The sequence below is a fragment of the Pan troglodytes genome, chromosome 2 (genome assembly GCF_028858775.2).
Source record: "Pan troglodytes isolate AG18354 chromosome 2, NHGRI_mPanTro3-v2.0_pri, whole genome shotgun sequence".
Classification (NCBI taxonomy): domain Eukaryota; kingdom Metazoa; phylum Chordata; class Mammalia; order Primates; family Hominidae; genus Pan; species Pan troglodytes.
Genome location: NC_086015.1, coordinates 125,002,670 through 125,027,333, shown reverse-complemented (window position 1 = coordinate 125,027,333; position 24,664 = coordinate 125,002,670). Strand labels below are relative to the sequence as shown.

Sequence of the window (24,664 nt, the reverse complement as noted above, 5' to 3'; positions counted from 1 at the left end):
TCTTTAGGAAAGGCTTAAGGGAATATTCATATTTCATGAATTTTCTTGCTCATTCATAACATTTTGTCTGTGTTTTTTATATCTAAAGGTTGTGTTTGCCAGAAATAGAATCCTTGGCTCACTTTTTCTTTTCTTGAATATCTTAAATTTGTAACTAATTTTTTTTTTCTGGCAAAAACATTGCTGTTGAAAAATCTAGTGCTTTTTTTTCTTTATCTTACTGGTCATATGATCTTTTAGCCTAAAGCCTAAAGGATTTTTTTAAGTCCAGTAATTTTACTAGAGTGTTTTGTTGGTCATTCTGAGTTGACATTCTGAGGTACATTGTGGGCTCTTTCAAGATGTAGTTTCAAATCTTTTTAAAAAAAATTTTCAAATAAATATTCTTGGATTATGGTTTTTCATATTTGTGCTGTTTCTTTGCTTTGCTTTTCTTCTTCAGGGAATCCTGTTATTCACATTACTTATCTTCAATATTTATCTGTTTCTCGCAAATCCTATGTAACTCTTAATTTCTTACATTTTTTAAAAATAAACAAATTATTAGGAATTATTTCAGATCACTACAGAAAATTTGCAAAGATAGTGCAGAAGTCTGGTGTATCCTTTGCTTAGTATTCCCTAAGATTAACATGTGACATTAGCAGTGTACAAAATTAAGAAACCAACATTGGTACATTAATAATAACTGAACTCCAGACGTTGTTCACATTTCACCAGTTTCTCCATTAATGTCCATTTTCTGTTCCAGGATTCAATTCAGGATATCATGTTGCATTTAGTTCATTTCTTTTTCATTTGTTTTTTAAATATGAAGACAATTGTAGAGTCACATGCAGTTGTAGGAAATAATCAGAGCTCTTTTATACACTTTGTTGTTTCTTCCAGTGGTAACATTTTGCAAAACTAATACATAATATCACAATTAGGATATTGAGATAGATATATTCCCCAGTTTTACTTGTATATTCATTTGCATATGTATGTATGTGTATCATTAAGTTTTGCAGTGCTATATCACCTGTGTAGGTTCCTGTATCCACTGCCACAGTCAAGATATTGAACAGCTGCAACACCACAAGGATCCCTTGTGTTGCCTTGTTATGACCACAGTCACTTCCCACCCCAACCCCTCTCTAACCACTGGTAATCACTGATCTTTCCTCCATTTCTAAAATTTTGTCATTTCAAAAATGTTATAGAAGTATGGAATTGTATAATATGTAACCTTTTGGGACTGGCTTTTTTTCATTCAATGTAATTTTCTGGAGATCCATCTAAGTTGTTGGGTCCATCAGTAGTTCATTGCTTTTTATTTCTGAGAAGTATGTGATGGGATGTATGTACCAGTTTGTTTAACCATTTGCCTGTATATATCAGTTTGCTTAACCATCTATTAATAGAAATAAAGCTGCTATGAATGTTTATATACAGCAGGTTCTCTTGTGAACTTAAGTTTTCTTTTCTCTAAGATAAATGCCGGGGAGTGGAATTGAGGGTCATAAGGTAGTTGCATATCTAGTTTTTTAGGTCATTTCTTTTTGATTTTTAAAATTATCCTTCATTTCAACTTTGCTTTTTTTTAATGACATGGTTTGTTATATTTACTCATTTTCTTGTTCCTTCTAGTTTCATCTTCATTTCCAAAATGATTTTTTAAATTTTTCAGTCACTTCTTGTTTTCACTTTATTTCTGGGTTTTTCTATTTCTGGTGTTTATTTTTTCACATCTTATGTCATTTTTAATGCCTTTTAGTTCCTTCAGTAGATTTAAGTGGTTATAGTTTTGAACTGTTTTTTTGAGCATGGCTCTCTGACATGCTTCCATTTTCTGTCGGGATGTTATCATGATCGTTTTCCTCCTTTTTTTTCTTCTAGTAATGTATCTGAATTGTGACACTTTTCAGTTGCTCTTTTTTTCTTTTTTGTGACAGGGTCTTACTCTATCACCCAGGCTGGAGTGTAGGGGTGTGATTATGGCTCACTGCAGCCTCCACCTCTTGGGCTCAAGCAGTCTTCCCACCTCAGCCACCTGAATAGCTGGACCTACGTGCATGTGCCACCATGCCTGGCTGACTTTTTAAAAAAAATTTGTAGAGATGGGATCTTGCTATGTTGCTCAGGCTAGTCTTGAACTCCTAGGCTCAAGTGATCCTCCCACCTCAGCCTCCCAAAGTGCTAGGATTACAGGATGAGCTAGCACGCCTGGCCTCAGTAGTTCATTTTTAATATGAATTTAGTGTTGCTGAACTTTTAGAAAGAGATTTTATACAGCTTTTCTAACTTGATAAGGTTTCCTCTTGTGCTATTTTCAGACATTGTTCAACTATATGGCAGCTGGATTTCTCGGATTTCCTGCCTTTCTTTCCTTGCCACTTTCACCTGCTCTTTATCTGGACCTCCTCTTTCCTTAGTCACTTAATTTTAATTCTCCTCTCAGCAGATTCTCCTCAGTGTGGGACCCTATCCTGGAAGAGAGCCCCAACTCTTCAGTTCTGAGAATTAATAAAGGTCCAGACTGCCTCGGCTCTTTCAGCCCTCGTAGGCCCCTGGCAGGTACCTGTTATTGGAATGGGAAGACCCCTCCTTGTATCAACTACTGTTCTGCAATTGGCTTGGCGCATTTGCCAGTGAATGCCCACTGGCTCTTTTGAGGTCCTCTTGGTGTTGTACTCCTCTGGCTTCCCTCAATTTCCTCCCAGTTGAACACTAGTGACACCCAGATCTTTTGACTATTGGCGGTTTGTCTATATCCACGTTTATTTTGGGGTTTGTAGGAAACTTTGTTAAGTAGTTTTTTGGTAAAGGCTGTCCATGGATCTTTTGTTATCTAGTTGCTTTGTCTGTTTTTATGTGGGAATAAAGGAAGATACAAAATCCATGGGGCCCCTTGCTACTCCCATCTTCTCAGAATCCCATCAGTTGGTTATTTTGTTTTCTTTGTTCCAAAGTGGTCTGAAAAATCTGAAGATAAAGTGATTCTGTTTGATAAGTTAGGTTCCATTATGATTTTCTTTGATTAGCAGAAATCTATATGTTTAAGAAACTCTTTAGTGATGGTATTCATTTCCTTCATTAAAAGTTAACCAAAGAAAATATGATCTCTAAAGCTGAAAAGAAAGTTTAGAATCTGTATACTGCTGAATTGTGATTTTTTAATCCTGACTATAGCTGTGGTCCTCATATCTTGAATAAATAGTTATATATGGCCCTATGTACTCATGTATGACACTGTGTTGCCCTTCCAGTATTTAGATATGAAGTTATATATGATCCTGCACTGCCTTCCTAGGGAACAGTTCACTTTTTCTATTTCTGTCTCACGTATCTTTTCCAAGTGATGTGCTACTTAGATTACCCAAGACAACCTATTAAAAAAACAGGTATCTCTCATCACTTCTTTCTTAAGAACCATGGCTGCCCTAAACACTATTATTATCCCCAGTAGAAGAAAACTGTAGCAGAGCCTAGTTTCATTTAAGTGTTTATTTTGTACAATAGTTTTTATATTTCTTCCTGCTGAGGGTTTTTTTTTTTGAGACGCGGTCTTGCTCTGTTGCCCTGGCTGGAGTGCAGTGGTGCGAATCTTGGCTCACTGCAACCTCCACCTCTCAGGTTCAAGTGATTCGTCTGCCTCAGCCTCCTGAGTAGCTGGGATTACAGGCACGTGCCACCACACCCAGCTAATTTTTGTATTTTTAGTAGAGACGGGATTTCACCATGTTGGTCAGACTGGTCTCAAACTCCTGACCTCGTGATCCACCCGCCTCAGCCTCCCAAAGTGCTGGGATTACAGGCATGAGCCACCACACCTGGCCCCTGCTGAGGGTTTTAAAAACCAAATAACATTTTATCACAAAATGTAAAATTAGGCATAATCACGTAAACTAATGCTATGCATAGTCCAGTTCTATTTTGATTTTTCCTATCAAAGCATTAATATGCTTCTCATTTTCATGGACTTTATGGACTAGCAGTTGACACTGATCTGAATATGTAGCCTACACAGTGGTTATAAAAGTAAATTGATTTTGGAATAACTTTAGATTTACATACAACTTGGGAAGATTAGACAGACAGTTATTGTATACACTTTATCTAGCATCCTCTAATGTTAGCATTTTACACAACCATGGTAGCTTTTTCAAAACAGAGAACATAGGTGCAATGCCATAAACTAAACTATAGGTAGACTTCATTCAGATTTCACCATTTTTTCCAGTAATGTCCTTATTGTGTTTCAGAACCTAATCCAGGATACTGCCTTGCGTTTATTTATTTATTTATTTAGAGGCAGGGTCTCACTCTGGCACCCAGGCTGGAGTGCAGTGGTGCGATCTCAGCTCACTGCAACCTCTGTCTCCCAGGTTCAAGTGATTCTCCCATCTCAGACTGCCCAATAGCTGGGACTACAGGTGCATGCCACCACACCCGGCTAATTTTTGTATTTTTTAGTAGAGACGGAGTTTCACCATGTTGGCCAGGCTGGTCTGGAACTACTGACCTCAAGTGATCTGCCTGCCTCGGCTTCCCAAAGTGCCAGGATTACAGGCGTGAGACACTGTGCCCGGCCTACTTTGCATTTAATCAGCATGTCTCCTTGTCTTCTCTAATCTGTGACTGTTTCTTAGTTTTTTGTTGTTTTTCATTACTTTGACAGTTTTGAAGAGTATTGGTCAGGTATTTTTAGAATGTCCCTGAATCTAGGTTTTCCCAGTGTTTTCTCATGATTAGACTGGGCTTACGGGTTTTGCAGAAGAATACCCCAGAGGTAAAGTACCCTTCTCATCACATTATATCAGGGGTTACATGATATTACGATGACTTATCACTGGTGATGTTAATCTTGATCACTTGGTTGAGGTGGTGGTTGCCAAGTCTCACCACTCTGATGTTGCTGTTTTTCTTTTTTCATATTCTATTCTTTGGAAGTGAGTCACTAGGTCCAGCCTATACTGAAGGAGAGGGAATTAAGCTCCATTTTTAGAGGGGGACGTATCTACGTAAATTATTTGGAATTCTTTTGTAAGGAAGATTTGTCTCTACCATTAATTTATTTAATGATTTATTTATATCAGTATTGACTGATGGGTATTTAATTTTTTATTTGGGTTATAATCCATATAATCCAATATTATTGTTATTTATTCTGTGACTCAAATTATTCTAGCATTGATCATTGGGAGCTCCTTCACATTGGCTCCTGGTCACATACCCCATTTTTTTTCTTTTTCTTTTTTGAACACTTCCTTACTTTCTGGCTCTCTGCCCCAACCCTAGATAGGCAGCCATTTCTCCAAGGAGCCCTAGTTCCTTTTATTGGAGATTGGCATTTAGAAATCGAGATCTGGATGCGCTCATTGCTACTGAGGTGTTACTGTTTCTAGGACTTTTCAGTGGACACGGCTAGAATATATATTTCTCTGTAATAACTGATTATTTATAATGCATACATATCTATACTTATTTCTGCATTTATCTATTTACATATATATTAAAATAAACATGAGTTCATACTGATATCTCTAACTCTAATCCAGTACCATGGGGTTTATCCTAGCTTTCTTGCCTTATTTGTAACTTCTTTCACTGACAGTAAAAAACCTGAATCTCATTATCTACAATTTACTTACTCATTTAACCCTAGTGTACAATGAAGTAGTTTCAGAATTGCTAACCCATACCACTGTGAGAAAGAAATTTACCAAGTAGAGTACAGTGTTTATTATGTCAGTTCTTTTTGTCTTTATCCTTATAGTACCCAGTCAAAACACCATTTTTGTTTCTTAGGTTAGCCCCATCTCCTTCAGTGAGGTTATATCATATATTTATAATATAGTTAGATCTATTTGCCACAGTCTGCATTCCATTTTTGGAACTCCTGACATCCTGGCTGAAGTTTTAAAAAAATTGTATACAATTATGTTTGCTCTTTGGAATGTACAGTTCAGTGAGTTTTGACAAATGCATATGGTTATGAATTTACTACTTCAAGATCATACAGAACAGTTCCTTCACCTTAAAAATTCCCTTGTGTTGCTCTTTTATATTCAGCCACATCTCCTTCCCTCAAGCCCTGACAACTATATTTGTGTGGGTTAATTTCTGGACTTGTTCAAAATGTTATATAAATAGAATAATATGATGTATATCTTTTAATGTTTAGCTTATTCCATGTAGCAAAAGGCATTTTAGGTTTAAGTATTGTGTTGTGTGAATCAATTGTTCATTCTTTTGCTGAGTAGTATTCCATTGTTTGGATGTGCTACAGTTTGTTATTCATTCACTTGTTGAAGGATATCTTGGCTATTTTCAGAATCTGTGATTATGAGTAAACCTACTATAAACTTGGTTAGATGCCTAGGAGTGGGATTGGTAAATGTACGTTTAACTTTTAAAGAAACTGTCAAACAGTTTTCCGAAGTAGCTGTGCCATTTTGTATTCTAATCTGCAGGCATTGAAAGTTCCTGTTGCTCTATATCCCTGCCAGCATTAAAAAATACATATTTTAGCAATTCTAATAGGTAGGTAGTGGTATTTCATTTTGCTTTTAATGAGTATTTTCCTAATGCCAGATTAACTTAAGCATCTTTTCATATATTTATTTACCATCCATCTATCTTCTTTGGTGAAGTATCTATTCACATCTCTTGCACATTTCTTTATCAGGTGTTTTACTTTATTGATGTTGAGTTTTAAGATATTTTTATTGTTTCAGATTCTGGATACAAGTTATTTACTGGATATGCTATTTGTAAATATTTTCTCCTAATCTATGACTTGTCTTTTTTTTTTTTCTGAGACAGAGTCTTGCTCTGTTGCCTAGACTGGAGTGCAGTGGCATGATCTCAGCTCACTGCAATCCATGCCTTCCAGGTTCAACCGATTCTTGTGCCTCAGCCTCCTGAGTAGCTGGGACTACAGGCATGCGCCATCACGCCCAGCTTATTTTTGTATTTTTAGTAGAGGTGGGGTTTTGCCATGTTGGCCAGGCTGGTCTTGAACTCCTGGCCTCAACTGATCTGCTTGCCTCAGCCTCCCAAAGTGCTGGGATTACAGGTGTGAGCCACCACGCCTGGCTTCAGTGACTTGTCTTTTCATTTTCTTAACATTGTCTTCACAGAGCAAAAGTTGTATGTTTTGATAAATTTTTAATCAATATTTTTTATAATATATTGTGCTTTTTTGGTGTCTAAAAGCTCATTGCCAAATTCAGCGTCACAAAAATGTTCTCCTATGTTTATTTCTAAAACCTTTACAATTTAAGTTTAGGTCTCTGATCCATTTTGAGATATGCTTTGTATAAGGTGTGAGTTGTATGTCAAGGTTCACTCTTTTTCAGATGTCCAATTGTTCCATAACCATTTATTGAAAAGATTGTCCTTTCTCAACTTAATTGCATTTGTACCTTTGTTAAAAATCAGTTGACTCGATTTGTATGTGTCTATTTCTAGGCTCTCCATTTTGTTCCATTTATCTGTGTGTCTATGCTTTCACCAGTGCTGCCCTGTCTTGTAATTGTAGTGAGTAATTTCCACACTCCTTGCCTTTTCATATGTTTTAGAGTCAGCTTTTTGATGTTTACTAAAAGCTTGCTGGGATTAAGTTTGGAATTGCACTAATTTTATAGGTCAAAATGGGGAGAATTGATACTTTAACATTATAGAGTTCAAATACATGTATATGTTTTATTTCTACATTTATTTAGATTTTTTATGTCTTCCTCGGGTTTTCAATATTTTTCAGCATTCAGCAAATTCTGCATATATTTTGTTAGCTGTTTACCCAAGTCCTGCTCTGTTTATTCAGTGCTGTTGTAAATGGTATTCTTATTGGTTTCAAATTCCTCTTGTTCATTGTAATGGGAATGCAGTTGACTTTTTTTTTTTTTTTTTTTGAGACGGAGCAATCTAGGCTCACTGCAAGCTCCACCTCCTGGGTTCACGCCATTCTCCTGCCTCAGCCTCCAGAGTAGCTGGGACTATAGGCACCCGCCACCACACCCGGCTAATTTTTTGTATTTTTAGTAGAGTTGGAGTTTCACAGTGTTAGCCAAGATGGTGTCGATCTCCTGACCTCGTGATCCGCCCGCCCCGGCCTCCCAAAGTGCTGGGATTACAGGCGTGAGCTACCGCACCTGGCCTGCAGTTGACTTTTATATAGTGACTTTGTATCCTGCAACCTTGCTGAATTCACTTATTCTAGGAGTTGCTTTTTAAGGAAAGTCTACATGGACAATCATTTTGCTAGTTGAGACAGTTTTATTTCTTCCTTTCCAATTTGTATTTCTTTTCTTTTTCTTGCTTGTTGCATTGGCTGGGACTTCCAGTATAGTGTTAGATAGAAGTAGTAAGAGACATCTTTGCCTTGTTTCTCATATGGTGAGAACATTCAGTTTCTCACCATTAATTATGATGTTGGCTGTAAGTTTTTTAAAGATGCCCTTTATTAGGTTGAGGAAATTCACTTCTTAGTTTGCTGAGAATGAATTATTCTTATTGTGAATTCATAATCATGAATAGATATTGAAATGTGTCAAATGCTTTTTCTCAATCTATTGATATTATGTGGTTTTCCTTATTTAGTCTATTAATATGGTGAATTACATTGATTTTCATATTTTGAATTAGCATTACATTTCTTGAACCCCACTTGGTTGTGATGTATTATCTTTTTATATATTACTGGATTTAATTAGCTAATATTTTATGGATTATTTGAATATTTTGTTGACTGTGACCATGAGGAACATTGGTCTTTAGTTTTCTTGTAATATCTTTGTCTGCTTTTAGTATTAGGGCAATGCTGGTCTGGTAAAATAAGTTAGAAGGTGTTCCTTCCTTTTCTATCTTCTGGCATAGATTATATAAAATTGGTATTATTCCTTAAATGTTTGTTGTTACCTACTAATGAAGCCACCTTGATCTGGAGTTTTCTTTTTTTAGACGGTTTTTAATGTATGAATTCAATTTCATATTTATATGTGTGTATATATATATGTGTGTGTGTGTCTGTACACACACATGCACCCACACACATCTACTCATTTATATTCAGGTTCTCTATTTCTTCTTGAGCTTTTGGTAGCTTGAATCTTTCAGTGAACTGACCCATTTTATCTACATGGATGAACTTAAAAGTATAGGGCTATTTGTAGTGTTTATTATCTTTTAATGTATGTTAGGTCATTAATGATGTTTCCTCTTTCATTTATGATGCCAGTAATTTGTGTCTTCTCTGTTTTTTTCTTGGTCATCTTGACTAGAGTTTTATCAATTTTATTGATCTTTTCAGATAATCAACTTTTGGTTTTATTGATATTCTCTATTTTTCTATTTTTATTAATTTCTACTCTGATTTTTATTTTTATTTTTCTGCTTACACTGGCTGTAATTTGTTCTTCTTTTTCTAATTTTCTATAGAAGAATCATAGGTTACTGATTTCTGTCCTTCCTCCTTTTCTAATATATGCATTTAATGCTGTACATTTTGAACAAAGTTTATATTTAAATTTTAGCAAAGCCACATGGTTTATCAAGAAAGCTTTCTGAAAGAATGGGGTTCATGGGGCACATAAAAAGAAAAATGTTGCAGTATCATGGAGTTTATTTGAACAAGTGGGAGAGAATAACAGTCTGACAGAGGAAGAAAGAATAAGACATTCATGTTTAGGCATGTGCCTGTAGTCTCAGCTACTCGAAAGGCTGAGGTGGCAGGATCGCTTGAGCCCAGAAAGCAGAGGTTGCAGTGGGCTGAGATTGCGTCCCTGTACTCCAGCCTGCGTGACAGAGCAAGACCCTGTCTCAAAAAAAAAAAAAGAAAGAAAAAGAAAAAAGAAATTCATGTTTGTAAGTGAAACTACTGTGAAAGAAGGGCATTAAAGATAAAAACTACCTTTAAGGTGTATTTAACAATTATAGATTGGTATTTAACATTGTATTAATGTTTAACGATTAGGTACTTACATTTTATTTTAGAAATGATGTTAGTGATGGTGATAACCTCTGTACAATTGCCACTGAAAAGAACAGCGTGTGACTACACTGGAAGTACTCAAATGCCTTTTTGAAGACATCATTGTGCTGCAGACTGTGTCTAATACAAATCCCCTGTACAGTATTCTTTTTTCATTCACGGATGATATGGTTATCAATATAGGAGAAGCCTATGTTCATTTTGCTGATTCTTAGGTTTTTTCCCCCCTTCTTTTCCTACAGAAATGCTGAGCCGATTATCAGGATTAGCAAATGTTGTTTTGCATGAATTATCAGGAGATGATGACACTGATCAGAATATGAGGGCTCCCTTAGACCCTGTGAGTAGTTCTGTTCTGATTTAAACTGGTAAGACATATGTTCTGTGTTCTTCTAAGGAAAATAATTTAAGATAGAAGGGTGTGCGAAGCCTCCCTGGTACTAGGTGAAGCGAGGATTAAGAAAAATATTGAAATTTTATAAGTGATCCTTCTCTTGTAAGTTTTTAGCTTAAAAGCCACAGTGATGGGAAACAAGTCCTGGATACAATTTGAAAGGGCTTTCTCATTTGTCTCCCCGGGCCTTGTTTGGTGCCAGAGTGTTTTAAGTCCTTTGTTCTCATCCTTGGCTATTCCTTTTCCACAGGAAAGGTCTAAGTGACAAATGAGGAAACTGGAACACCTTTTGGGTTTCAGAATATCTGTTTGCTTTGTAATTTCATTTACCACTTCTCCTATAGTTTGTATTGTATTTTCTTTTTTTTTTAAGATGATACAAATTGGCAGTATGTATTATATTTTCTGAAGTCCACATAAGGAATTAATAAAACTTCTTAGTTTTCTGAAAAGACAAGAAGTAATGCTTAGTGGTTAAGAGAGTTTTACTTAACTACTCTCTTAATTTTAACTTTTGGCCTTTTACCCTTACTGGTTTATGATTTTTGCTTTCCTTTATTTTTCTCTTTGGTAAAATTAGGATAATAATACCTTAAATGGGATAATGTTTGTAAAATGCTTAACATTTATAAAATACTTAATATATTGTAATGGCTATGATAATGATTATTATTGGATCAGAGTTAGATTCTTAAGTTAACAAGAATATGAATTGGGCAAAACATAAAAAGTTGGAATGAAGAAACTCCTGTTGGGAAGCTAATACCTTTTCCTGGTGCACTGGCAACTTTTTTCCTAAATATTAGGAATTACACCAAGAATCTGACATGGAATTTAATAATACTACACAAGAAGATGTTCAGGAGCGCCTGGCTTATGCAGAGCAATTGGTGGTGGAGCTAAAAGATATTATTAGACAGAAGGATGTTCAACTGCAGCAGAAAGATGAAGCTCTACAGGTACTATTGTTTTTATCCTTTCTTGTGGAGCATTTGATAAAGGACAGATGATACACTACTCACTTTAATTTTTGTCTCCACTTAGATTATTAGGGAATGTGATTATCTCCCTAGTACTGTAACCTTATGCCTACTGAAAATAACTTTTGGGTCGGGTGTGGTAGCTCACACCTGTAATCCCAGCATTTTGGGAGGCTGAGATGGGAGGATTTCTTGAGGCCAGGAGTTCGAGATCAGCCTGGGCAACATAGTGAGACCCTGTCTCCACAAAAAAAAATTTTAAAAATATTAGCTGGGCATGGTATTGGGCACCTGTAGTCCCAGCTACTCTGGAGGCTGAGATAGGAGGATCGCTTGAGCCTGGGAGTTAGAGGCTGCAGTGAGTTGTGATTGTGCCACTGCACTCCAGCCCTGGTGACAGAGAGATACCCTGTCTCTGAAAGTAATAAAAATAACTTTTAGTATGTGCTAGATAAGAGGGGAATAAACATTTATGTATTTACCATCATTGTTTTTGGGCAGGAAGAAAGAAAAGCTGCTGATAACAAAATTAAAAAACTAAAACTTCATGCGAAGGCCAAATTAACTTCTTTGAATAAATACATAGAAGAAATGAAAGCACAAGGAGGGACTGTTCTGCCTACAGAACCTCAGTCAGAGGAGCAACTTTCCAAGGTATGGTGACTGGGTGTAGTGTATATTTCCTAAGTTGAAAAAACCTACCAATACAGCAGATCTTCACCAATCACAAACATTTAGGATGCTAAAATGATACAGCACTAAATAATGTTTTGGTTTTTTTTTTCTTATAGAGCTTGTAGTTCAGCTGGACTGTAGGCCACACACAGGGAGAATGAAAGACCTACAGAAAACATGGATATGAAATGCCAGTTGTGACCTGGACTTTCAGGGATTAAAAAAGGCTCACAGAAAGAAATAAGTACTGAAGTGAGGCATTTAGAGAGGAGGGAAACATACCTTTTGGAGGAGTTTCATCATTGATTAGAAGATTAAACTAGATTATCTCTAAGGTTTCTTCCAGCTCTGAAACTTTTTAATTCAATGACTTAACACAGAATATTCTGTGTCCTCATATATAGTCACATAGTGGTGGATTAAAGCTTCATGCATGTGGGCTGAATCAGCTGAATTACCTTGGACTCTCTAAAAGGGAGGCTCACTAGGTTTATGACTGCAGCCAACAAAGCAGTTTAAGGTTGGAGATACAGAGGAGGAATAAGGAAAGTACTGCCCTGTGAGGAATATTGTCCCAGTACTCAAATTTTCATTATCTTTCCTGTATAGTTAAACTCCACATATTCACATTCAGTCAGCTATTTAGAGAACAAGAAACTTCAGTTTTGTGGAGAGTTTGATACAGATTATATGGAGGCAGGCATATCACATGCATACTGTAGTTATAGAGTGAGCCTAGACTTCACAGTGTGTAAGAAATCTTTTTATTTTTTTAGTTTCATTTTGTTTTGCTTTGACCTGCTAGTATCCTTAGTTCTTGGGAAATGAGATTTTAATCAGTTTTCTAGGCACAACCTTTGGGATCGCTAGTTAGTGACCCAGTTCCTGCTTAGTCTTTCCTCTCAGGGCCTAATGATCAGAGAACATTACTTTCCCTGAATTGATAACCTTATTTAACTTCTTGAAGCCTATTTTAAAAGCTTTTCTCAATCTTCTCAAATAATTTCACCTTGATCCTTCTTTTCCTTTTGGTTTTTCCTCTGTCAGTTCTCTTCCCCTCACTGTGGTAGCACCAACCTCTCTCCTCATATTGCTTTGTTCCCTCCAGCTTCTCCTCAGCTATGATGTCAGATTTTTAAATTATCCATTTTATACTCTGCTTTTTAATTTAATTTTTAGCTCTGAGACCTTAAAGCAGTAATGTCTTAGAGCTCATTTTCTTTCTCTGTTAAAGAAATGATTTCTAAGTTTCAGCAATCAGTCATAGCAACCCTTTAACTATTATATACTCAATACAGAGCTAGGTATTCTGTGGAAAGTATAGTTGAAGAAATGACAACAGTCCTCAGGTGCTTGACTGACTTATGTGAAAGTATAAAAGTATTCTTTGTAATTCCAGTAAGCAGAAATAGCTTTGTTTAGGGGGTTGGGAGGGACTAAATTTACAAAGAGGCAGAATCTCAGTCTAAGGGAGAGCTTTTGGAAAAAAAAATAGATTATTGAAAAAATTGGATTTCCCCTCACTGGCTCTTTTCTGATGTGTTGCTTCTCACTTAGCAACAGCTATAGTTTCCTGAGCTCTCTCCTTGATTCTTCAAGGCAACAAGACTTCGGGTTTTCTATTAAGGTTTAGTCCTGCATGGCACTGACTGGTTTTGCCCTCAGAATAAAAGCTGTCAAAATGGGAAACTCGGTACCATTTCTTCCAATTATCACATCCCCTCCAGTATCTTCCTGCTTTTGGTTGCTCTCCAGTATTTTCAGATAGCTGTTTTCTATATTGTCCACAGTTTTGGGTTCACATGCTTGGTGTGAGGGGAAAAAAAAAAATATATATATATATATATATATATATGTATGTATTTCACAGTTTATAGCTATTATGTGAGGGAGGGTAGGTCTAACAGGAACTGCTTGGCCATACAAAAACTGGACAACCCTAAGATTTCTTATTTGTTAGATCAGCTGGTTTTTCTTGCTCCCATCAGTTTAATAAAATTATAACTAAATGGTTGTAAATGAAAAATTAGAAGAAAATATCAAATATATATTAATTGTAATTCTTTTAAATAATGACTTTATCTCCTGCATTTTCAGCATGACAAGAGTTCTACAGAGGAAGAGATGGAAATAGAAAAGATAAAACATAAGCTCCAGGAGAAGGAGGAACTAATCAGCACTTTGCAAGCCCAGCTTACTCAGGCACAGGCAGAACAACCTGCACAGGTAGGGGTGGAAGTTACTTCATAATCATTAGGTTAATGAATCACTAAAACCAATGGATTATTATGTGACAAATACATTTTTCTAGATGCACAATGGGCATTTATCTATGTATATATCAGTCTCCTTCTTTTCTTCATTTCTTCTTGTCTGGTAATTTTATTAGAATATGCATTGGTGTTTGTCATTTTTAGTTGTTATTCATAGATACCCAGTATACTCTTTCAATATATGGTTTCACATATTTTAAGTTTTTTTTTTTGTTTGTTGTTTTATTTCACTTTAGGCCTTCTATTTTTTGTTTGTTTTTGTGTTTTTTCTGTTTTTTTATCTTCTATACTGCAATGATTTTTTCTTTTCTATTGGAGTTTTCATGAGTTCAGTCACCTCATTTCTGATTTTTCTAAATCTGATTTATGTTTTTCTCTCATCTCTGTGTAATTTTTTTTCTTTTCTTTTCTTTTCTTTTTTTTTTTTTTTTTTTTTTGAGACAGGGTCTCACTCTGTTGGCCAGGCTGGAGTGGAGCAGTACAGTCTCAGCTCTCTGTAACCTCTGCTTGCCAGGTTCAAGCAATTCTCCTGCCTCAGCCTCCCGAGTAGCTGGGATTACAGGCATGCACCACCATGCCTGGCTAATTTTTTGTATTTTTAGTAGAAATGGGGTTTCACCATGTTAGCTAGGCTGGTCTGGAACTCCTGACCTCAAGTGATCCACCTGCCTGGGCCTCCCAAAGTGCTGGGATTACAGGTGTGAGCCACCATGCCTGGCCTGTATAATTTTCTTAATTTTTAAAAACTTTTTGAAATAGATTGCAATTTTGATTTTTTTTTTTTTTTAGTGTGCCTCTGGTATGCTTTTATCACCTATAATCATATCATTCTGCTCCTTAGTTTTGTTTTTAATTTATAACAGAAATTTAATTTAATTTAAATAAAAGAATTTATTTCTTACATTTATGGAGGCTGAGAAGTCTAAAGTTGAGGGACTGCATCTGGTGAGGGTCTTCTTGCTGATAGGGCTCTCAGTGGTGTCGCAAGGCAGTGCAAGTCATCACATAGTGAGGGGGCTGAGTGTGCTAATTTGCCAGCTCAGGTCTCTCTTCTTCTTATAAAGCTACCAGTTCCCCTTCTATGACAACCCATTAATCCATTAATCTGTGAATGTGTTAATTCATTGCTGAGTTCAGAGACCTCCTGAACCAGTCCTTTCTTAAAGGCCTCTTGTCACACTGGGGATTCAGTTTCAACGTGAGTTTTAGAGGGGACATTCACATCATAGCCTTCCACCCTTGGCTCTCCAAAACTCATATTCTTCTCACATACAAATACATTAATTGCATCCCCACAGCCCCAAAGTCTTAGCTCATTCCTGCACCAATTTCTGTGAGCCTGTGAAATAAAAACACATTATCTTCCTCCAAGATACAATGGTAGGACAAGCATAGGGTTCACATTCTCATTCTAAAAGGGAGAACTAGGCAAGAAGAAAGAGAGTAACAGACCCCAAGCAAGTTTGAAAACCAAGAGAGTAGACATTGGGCCTTAAAATTCCAGAATAATCTTCTTTTACTCCATTTTCAGCATCCTCTGCAGGTACAGGGGTTGGGTCCCCGAGACCTCAGGCAGTTCTGTCCCTATGGCTTTGCTGGGCTTAGTCCAGCCAGCATTCCCAGGCTGACTTTGCATTGCACACTGGTAGCTCTATAGTTCTGGTATGGCAGTGGTAGTCCCACACCGTGGTTCCACTAGGCATTACTCTAGTGGGGACTCTGCAGGGCAATTCCAACCCCTCATTTCCCCTTGGCATTGCTCTAGTGGGGCTCTCTGTGGTGGTTCTGCCTCAAGACAAGCCTCTGCCTGAGCCCCCTGGCTATTGATGACATCCTTCGACATGTAAGTGGAGACTACCAAGCCTCCACAGCTCTTGCTTTCTGTGAGCCTGCAGAATTAGCACCATGTGGATGTTACGAAGTTTTACAACTCGTACCTTTTGAGCTGTGGCATGAGCCATACCTGGGGCTGCTTTGCACTAACCAGAACAGCTGGGCTGCAAGGAGCAGTATCCTGAAGTGGCACAGAGCAGTGGTATCTCAGGGCCTATTCACAGAAACCATTCTGTCCTCTTAGGGCTTTGGGCCTGTGATGGGGGCTGTTGGGGCAGCCTTAAAGATTTCTAAAATGCATTCTGAAATGCCTTTAGGGCTTTTTCCCATTGTCTTGACTTTTAGAAACTGGCTCCCTTTTAGCCGTGTTAATTTCTTTAGCAAGTGGTGGCTGTGCATTCTTGGATTCCCATCCTGAAATCTCCATTCTTTACCACATGGCCAGGTTGCAAATTTTCCAATTTTTTTTTTTTTTTTTTTTTGCTCTGTTTTCTTTTTCTCTGTTCACTGTAAGCAGATAGAAGTAACCACATAGCAGCTCAAGCAGTTTGCTGCTTAAAATTTTCTCCTGCCATATACCCTAGTTCATCACTCTCAAGCTCAGCCTTCTACAAAGTTCTTGGCCATATAAAAACTGGACAAGTTCAGCCAAGTTCATTGCTAATTTATAGCAAGGCTGGGCTTTACTCTAGTTTCTGATACTTTGTTCCTCATTTCTGTCTGAAGCCTCACCAGAATGGGCTTTACTATTTATGTTTCTATCAGCATTGTGGTCACAACCGCTTAACCAGTCTCCAAGGAGTGCTAAGCTTTCTGTAGTTGTCTTATCTTCTAAGCCCTCATCAGAATCTAGGCATTTTTTTTTTTTTGAGCTAGTTCCTCAGAATTCTTCCAGCCTCTGCCCATTACCCAGTTCCAAAACTGCTTCCACATTTTCAAATAATCATTATCAACGATGACCCCACTTGTCAATACCAATTTTCCTTTTTAGTCCGTTTTCTCTTGCGTGTAACAGAATACCTGAAACTGGGTAATTCATAAGAAGTTATGGAGGCTGAGAAGACCAAGGGTGAGAGGCTGCATCTGGTGAGGATCCTTTTGCTAGTGGGGGCTACTCTGTTTTTTTAATAGTAACTTAAATGGGATATGACCTTCATCCTTTTCTGTTCCTTATTTTTGTGTCAAATTTATTCTCCTAAACCTCTATTTGGAAGGAGGCTTGATTCAGGAAAGCTTTTCTTAACAGACTTCCTTTTTCTATTGTTTTTGTTTTGTGTTCAAAGATATGGGAGCTGGATTTCTGAGATTTCCTGGCTTTCTTCCTTCTGCCCTTCACTTGGTTTATGCCAGCACTGTCCAATAGTAATAGGTTTATTTGTAATAATTAAAGACTGGAAACAACTCACATGCCCATCAATAGGGAAATATTTAAACTGTGGTATATCCACACACTGGAATACTACTTAGAAGTGAAAAGGAACCAACTATACAACAATAGAAGGCCTTCATTTTAAATTTTGAAATGTGTCTATATTTATTTTTGAACTTGGAAAATAATTCAATTATAATAAATGTTTATATTGCAATTTAATTATTAGTTATGATTAAATTGGTATCAACTGTTACTAATGCTGTCTGCATTAAGTATACAAATAAACATATTACAGTGTTATATAGGGAATAACCAGAAAAATGTTAAACTGAATCAACCCATTGATACCAACTGCATATACACTTGTTGCTTGTGCAGCACCTCAACAGTAACTTACATGATGCAACAGATAAGATGAAATATAGTCATGCCAAAACAAAGTTGTACTTAATGGAAAAATAATCTATATTTCAGTTTTCAAATTAAAATTAAATAATGTTAAAAATTAAAAATACTTCTTTTCTATCAGACCCATTTTAAGCCCTCTATATCCACATGTGGCTAGTTGATACTGAATTATACAATATGTTTGTAGACCTCTTTCTTCTGTCTCTTTAATTCCTTTTCTGCATAATTTTTATTTCACTCCTCGCAGTTTCTTCTTAGTACAGGTTCATGTCTCAGAAGGGAGCCATGATGAGTCAGTTGTGAGAGTTCAGGGGGCCTAGATTGCTCTAGCCCTTTTAGTCCTTCTTACCTTACTGTGCACCCCTTGCATTTACCTAGTATTAAAGAATGGCAAAGCCCTGCCACTATTCTAAAATTGGCCAGCTGTTCATTCCAGCAAATAAATACATTGGCTGTTTAGGGCTGTCCCTTTCTCAGACCCATCAGATTTCACTCTTTTGCTGCCTTCTTTTTCTTACACAATGTAAGACTCTAATACAATGTAGTTCTTGTGGGTTTTGGTGGTTTGTCCTTATTAGCTTATATTTTAGGGTTTTTAGGACGGTCTGCCTAATTTTACTGTAAATGTTATCTGTGGTTTTTTTGGTTTTACTATCTTGTGCTGTCTCTATGTGAGGAGTCAGAGAAATTGAAAAATTGCCACTACTGCTTCTGTCTTCTTCTGACAAATAAAATTTTGATAATGCATGCAATTTCCTTTTGGGTTCAATGGAAACTAGAAGGAAATATGGTAGGCATTTAGGTTAAGCAAGAAAGGGAGGTCAAAGAATTAATAATGCTCATTCTTTTGCTTAAATAATTTTTTTTTCCTTCTATGTCTTCGGTTTGATAAGAGTTCTACAGAGATGGAAGAATTTGTAATGATGAAGCAACAGCTCCAGGAGAAGGAAGAATTCATTAGCACTTTACAAGCCCAGCTCAGCCAGACACAGGCAGAACAAGCTGCACAGGTAGGGACCTCACAAAATTAGGATAAAGAGCCATGAAGTCCAGTGGGTTATTATGCACAAGTCAATTCAGTGAGTCACTTTAAAAAATCCTAGTAGATAAAAGTATAGTAGCATGGGTGTTGCACTAGAAATTAGAAGGATATGTAGTAGAAGAGATTAGGAGATGTGTGGTAGGTAAGTGTGTCATTAGGGAACACCAGAAAACCTCACAATGTGTTATTTACCTTGATGAATTTTCTATAGCCTAATTGATGACTGTTTCTTAGTTCTGCATGTCCAGAAACTTAATTTTAATAGCAGACAGAGATTCAGTCTTTTAGGAATGGACTCATGCTGAGTTCAAAAGAGACCAATAAGTAAACCAAAAGAAATAAAAATAATTAGGTTCATTCTTTCCCAAAATAATATCTATCTTAATAGGAAATAAATTATAGTTAGATTACTTAGTGAGCCTGTAATGGGAAAGTGGTGTAGGTCATGTGATTTTATGTTAAATGGCACCAGTATGTGACATTCTTCTTCCCATTTTTTTCATCTGTCAAGACCAGACCATTTGGATTGGCATCCTCAACTTTTTCTATTTTTCTAGGTTTCTTGGTTGGCCACGCACTCCCACATATTTATTTTTGAAATTGGGTCTCACTCTGTTGCCCAAGCTGGAGTACAAGTGGTACAATCATAGCTCACTGCAGCCTCAATCTCCTGGGCTCAAGCCATCCTCTCACTCACCTCAGCCTCCCAAGTAGCTGGGACTACAGGCATGTGCCACCGCATCTGGCTAAATTTTTTACATTTTTTGAAGAGACAGGTTCTCAATATGTTGCCCAGGCAGGCCTTGCACTCCTGAGTTCAAGTGATCCTCACACCTCGGCCTCCCAAAGTGCTGGGATTACAGGCACTGTAATTTTTTTGGGGGGGTGGGGGGCAGCGGTGGGGGAATGCTTATGAATCATGAAAGATTTTTTTCCCTGAAGTACCTTTGTACATAGCTAATTATCCATTAGGTGTTTACTTTATTAATAATTTGTAGTATTAGTAGTGCCTTCTCTCTGTGGTTGGCCTACTGCTATGTATACAGTTAAAATTGTATATCCTGAAATTCTTGGTTTTACCTATTAGCTTTTATTGTGTCCTTTTTAAAATTTTTATTTATTTTTTATTGTGTCCTTTTTATGTATAAGCACTATATACAGTGCAGGATGAAGAAATACAAAATATGGTTTTTAACCTATGTGTTGCTAAAATATGGAAAGCCAAGATACGTACATGTGTTAAGAGATTCATCGTAATTTAAGGCTTTCCGAATAAGTGCCAAAGCAAGCAGCAATACAAACAAAATATTTTGGGAGGCGAAAGAGGTTACTGTGAGTATGACAGTTAAGGAAAATTACACGGAAAAGTTGGGATTTAGGCAAAACCATGATATATAGATAATATTCCAGACAAGCTGGGGGAGATATTTCAGTGATGGGGAACGGTGTGAGCAAAACTGCAGAGAAGGAAAAGAATATGGAACATTTATGGGAAAGGAGTTAGAGATGTTTGGCTAATGAAAGACTCCAGTGCCTACACACTTGAAACACAAGAGTCCAAATTCCTAGTGAGGTCACAATTCAGATAATAAAAACATTCTGAGGATTTTTTTTTCTCCTACCAAAAAAGAGAGCCAAAGTTTGATTCAAGGTGTCACAAACTGAGATATCAGCAGTAAAGGACCAATGCAAAATGGGCAAGCTAACAGCTAAGCAGCATGCTCCACCATAGATCTTAAGGAGATGAATAAGCAGATGCACACACTCACAACCTAAAAACAAGACGGAAGCACTGATACTGAGCAGCTCACCATCAGTCCATTTATTTCCATTTCATTCTGTTCAGAGCCAGTTAAAAATGAGCATGATCAAGAAGGCTGCAAGTAATGACAGCTGAAAACAGCTGTCTGGGGAGGTGGTGTGGATTTAGAAGCACATGAGGTTCTTTGGTAGAAGCAATTCTTTGAAAATAAGACTAGAAAGATAGATTGGTATTTCCAGTTGTAGAGAATCTTGAATAAATGATATGTTAGTTTGAATTTTCATTTATAGGGCATGAGAATTTTACTGAAAGCTTTTCAGCCATGAGCAAGAAGTGTCCAGGGTTTAATAGAAATCTAACTTAACTTCACCTTATGTGTTTAATATCTTAATCTTTTTAGAACTTTAAAAAATACACTTCTTGTATATTTAAAACATTTCTAGTAACCATGAACATATGATTTTTGATCAAAATTTATGTTTAGGCTAACTTCTGAATTTGAAAATAGGCTTTCTCTCGCATTTCATAGTTACTGTCCAGCCTATCTCTCTTCCAACATCCTCATCCTTGACTATCAAAATTTCACTTTAAAAAGCTACTATCAAGTCTCAGTGTCTGTCTTGGAAAGTAGTCTGTGAGTTTTATTTGTGCAATATTCGGGGAGTGTAACTTGCATAGTTTCTCTGGTATGTGTCTTCAGTTGAGTTCCATGCAGCAGGTGGTCCGAGAGAAAGATGCCCGCTTTGAAACACAAGTTCGTCTTCATGAAGATGAGCTTCTTCAGTTAGTAACCCAGGCAGATGTGGAAACAGAGATGCAACAGGTGTGTTGCTAAAACTCGGTAGAATGACTGTCATTTTGGTTAATATTTAATCCATCACAGCCAATTTCCTACCCTTACCCACTGCTCTTCACTTGGTGTTAGTGTTTTCCTTATTGGCCTCTTTTGTGTCCTTGTCTTCTGTTGCATAAAAATTATTTATTTTTTCTTATCCTTTTCTTGCCTTTTACCCCTCTAATCAGGTTCTTGGTGCTCAAAAGCTGAGTTTAGTTGGTGAATTTATGTGGTAGTCAAAAATTGGTTTCTCTTCAGTTTTCTGATTATAGCTACCTTTGTGCATTACACACCTAACCCAAAGCTTCAAATCAATGAAGTCAGTTTTAAATATTTAAAAAATTAGAGAAGAAAAAGAATGATTTTGAAGACATGAAGTCTTTTATTAGATCAGTAATTCTTTTTTAAAAAAATTTGAGTAGATTTGGAAAATTGGTTTCATTGTATTTGAGTTCACCATCTACTAACTCAAAGTATTTTATTTCACTTAGTGTGTAGTGCAGTGTGGTACTGAAAGGCACTTCAGTGATACTTTATGTTTGATCTGTTTAATTAGATTGAAAATTAATTAGAATTAATTAGAACGGAAACTTTTAAGTTCTAAGCAATCTTTCAGAATGCACCACTAAATAAAGTTTTAGAATACAACATATTATTAAGTAGAATACTAATTGTATATGTGTATCATTGCTTTATTTATTCAACAAGTGTTTTTCAAGTGCCTGCCCAGTGCATGAAACTAGGAGAAGAGAAATGATTCTTGCCTGCAGAGAATGTTCTCTTGGGTGGGTAAGATGTACATGTACCTATGCTATCTAGGTACAGGTTATTAACTGTATGATTTTGAAGGCAGATATGTGTTATTGTTTTTTCTAATTTTTAAAGAGGCTCCCTAATTCAGGGACTTGCTTGTGTCTGGGTCTGGTTGTTGTTGGTGCTCTGGAGAAGACATTTTGGAGAGTCTTCGTTGCTGCTGGATGGGGAGCATGGCATGCTGGTCTCCCACTCTTTAAACTGTCATTTTCAACACCCCAAAATTTAAGTACACAAATCTACATGACATTTTGAAAGATAAGCAAATACAAGCACTCATTTGTTAGCATATTATGTCTAAAATGTTTTCTTCTCAGAAATTGAGGGTGCTGCAAAGGAAGCTTGAGGAACACGAAGAATCCTTGGTGGGCCGTGCTCAGGTCGTTGACTTGCTGCAACAGGAGCTGACTGCTGCTGAGCAGAGAAACCAGGTACTGCCTTTTAATCTTTACTTCCTGCCTTGGAGGGTATTCATTTCCACTTTCGTTTGCCAGGCAGTAGATATAAAAGCCTATTTAAAGTCTTCAGAGAATTGATGCCATTTATTCATTCTTTCAACAAATACCTCGTACTTAAGTGGTGGGGATGCAGTACAATTATGAGCAAAACTAAATACAGTTCTTTCCCTCATGGAGCATACATTGCACTTCTTTATTGTTGCTCTTTCCCTTTGCCATTTTAGATCTAGGGTCCTAGTTTATCTAGAATGTCATACAGATTGAGTACGCCTAATCTGAAAATCCAAAATGCTGCAAAATCTGAAACTTTCTGAGCACCAACATGACACCACAAGTGGAAAATGCCACAACTGACCTTGTGGAACAGGGTAACAGATCAAAGGCAAATATGCACAAAATCATTTAAAATACTGTATAAAATTATCTTTAGGCTATGTGTATACGATGTATATGAAACAAATGAATTTCATGTTTAGACTTGCGTCCCATCCCAAGATATCCAAGATATTCCACAATCTGAAAAAAATGGAAAACTAAAATACTTCTGGTCCCAAGCATTTAGAATAAGGGATACTTGACCTGTATTATCCTTTTGTGAGTTTCTTTTTCATCAGTTACTTTTCTCTGTCTTGAATGGTTTTTGTGCTTTATGTACAGCCCATCTTTTCTTGTTTTTGTAAATTGACCTTCTGTTAGATTGAAATGATCTCGTTCTGCAATATTCCCTTGAATATGAAGGTAATCAGTAATGCTGATCTGACTATAATCCATCCTGCCATTTTCTTTCTTATATTGTCCTGATCTTCATTCTCATTGAATTCCATTGAATTCCACTTTGCTTCTCTAGTATGTTAATTCTTCCTTACCCTTGCTCCTTTCTGTGTCCTATATAGACCCATGCTTGACAATTTGAACTACCTTTTTTCTACCCCTTGGATTCCTTGTGTTCCTATCCTGTCACATCCAAGTAGTCTCATCATAATGCAGAATTGGTGCTATAGTCCACATTCTCTGTTTGTTTTTCTGGGTGCCTGTGTGCTGCTGGGGAGTCAGCCATCTCCTCTCTTCTTAATTTTCAACTCTCCTTCTTGAGAAGGGCTTTCTCTCTAGCATAGAAACATGTTCCCATTTTTTTCCATCCTACAAGAAAAAGCACTTTACAATGCTTGTTGAAATGAAATAATGTATTTATGGCTCATGAGACTTTGTCTTTTTTCTTAGATTCTCTCTCAGCAGTTACAGCAGATGGAAGCTGAGCATAATACTTTGAGGAACACTGTGGAAACAGAAAGAGAGGAGTCCAAGATTCTACTGGAAAAGATGGAACTTGAAGTGGCAGAGAGAAGATTATCCTTCCATAATCTGCAGGAAGAAATGCGTCATCTTTTAGAACAGTTTGAGCAAGCAGGCCAAGCCCAGGCTGAACTAGAGTCTCGGTATAGTGCTTTGGAGCAGAAGCACAAAGCAGAAATGGAAGAGAAGACCTCTCATATTTTGAGTCTTCAAAAAACTGGACAAGAGCTGCAGTCTGCCTGTGATGCTCTAAAGGATCAAAATTCAAAGCTTCTCCAAGATAAGAATGAACAGGCAGTTCAGTCAGCCCAGACCATTCAGCAACTGGAAGGTCAGTAGCTGATTGCTTTTGAAGTCCACATCTCTACCACCTGAATGGCTTGTATTTCATATTTTCAGGGATCTGTTAATGAAATCTTTACTCAAACCAATTGAACCAATAGAAGGACTGAGAAAAACAGCTCTTCTGAACTTCTTGATGCATTTTTCTTGCCTCTGACTGGCTATAATCTTTCTTAATATTATAATTATCATTACAATACTAAAAATG

At 36.9% G+C, this 24,664-nt stretch overlaps 1 protein-coding gene across 30 annotated transcripts in view; it reads left to right on the top strand.

Moving 5' to 3' along the window:
* GOLGB1 (golgin B1) overlaps positions 1-24,664 on the top strand; it is an 85,416-nt gene that overhangs the window by 8,680 nt on the left and 52,072 nt on the right. For 8 of the 30 annotated variants that reach the window (XR_010155312.1, XR_010155311.1, XR_010155313.1 and 5 more), the window contains exons 2-9: positions 10,219-10,316; positions 11,177-11,329; positions 11,852-12,004; positions 14,123-14,251; positions 18,805-18,921; positions 21,416-21,538; positions 22,681-22,794; positions 24,043-24,445. Coding sequence is in view for 26 of the 30 variants with exons in the window: in XM_054682199.2 (XP_054538174.1) it covers positions 10,221-10,316; positions 11,177-11,329; positions 11,852-12,004; positions 14,123-14,251; positions 18,805-18,921; positions 21,416-21,538; positions 22,681-22,794; positions 24,043-24,445 (1,288 nt within the window). In the remaining 4 variants the exon portion in view is untranslated. Of the gene's footprint in view, positions 1-10,218; positions 10,345-11,176; positions 11,330-11,851; positions 12,005-14,122; positions 14,252-18,804; positions 18,922-21,415; positions 21,539-22,680; positions 22,795-24,042; positions 24,446-24,664 lie in introns of all 30 variants that reach the window. The other 22 variants (XM_054682204.2, XM_009446269.5, XM_009446268.5 and 19 more) reach the window with 9 other exon arrangements.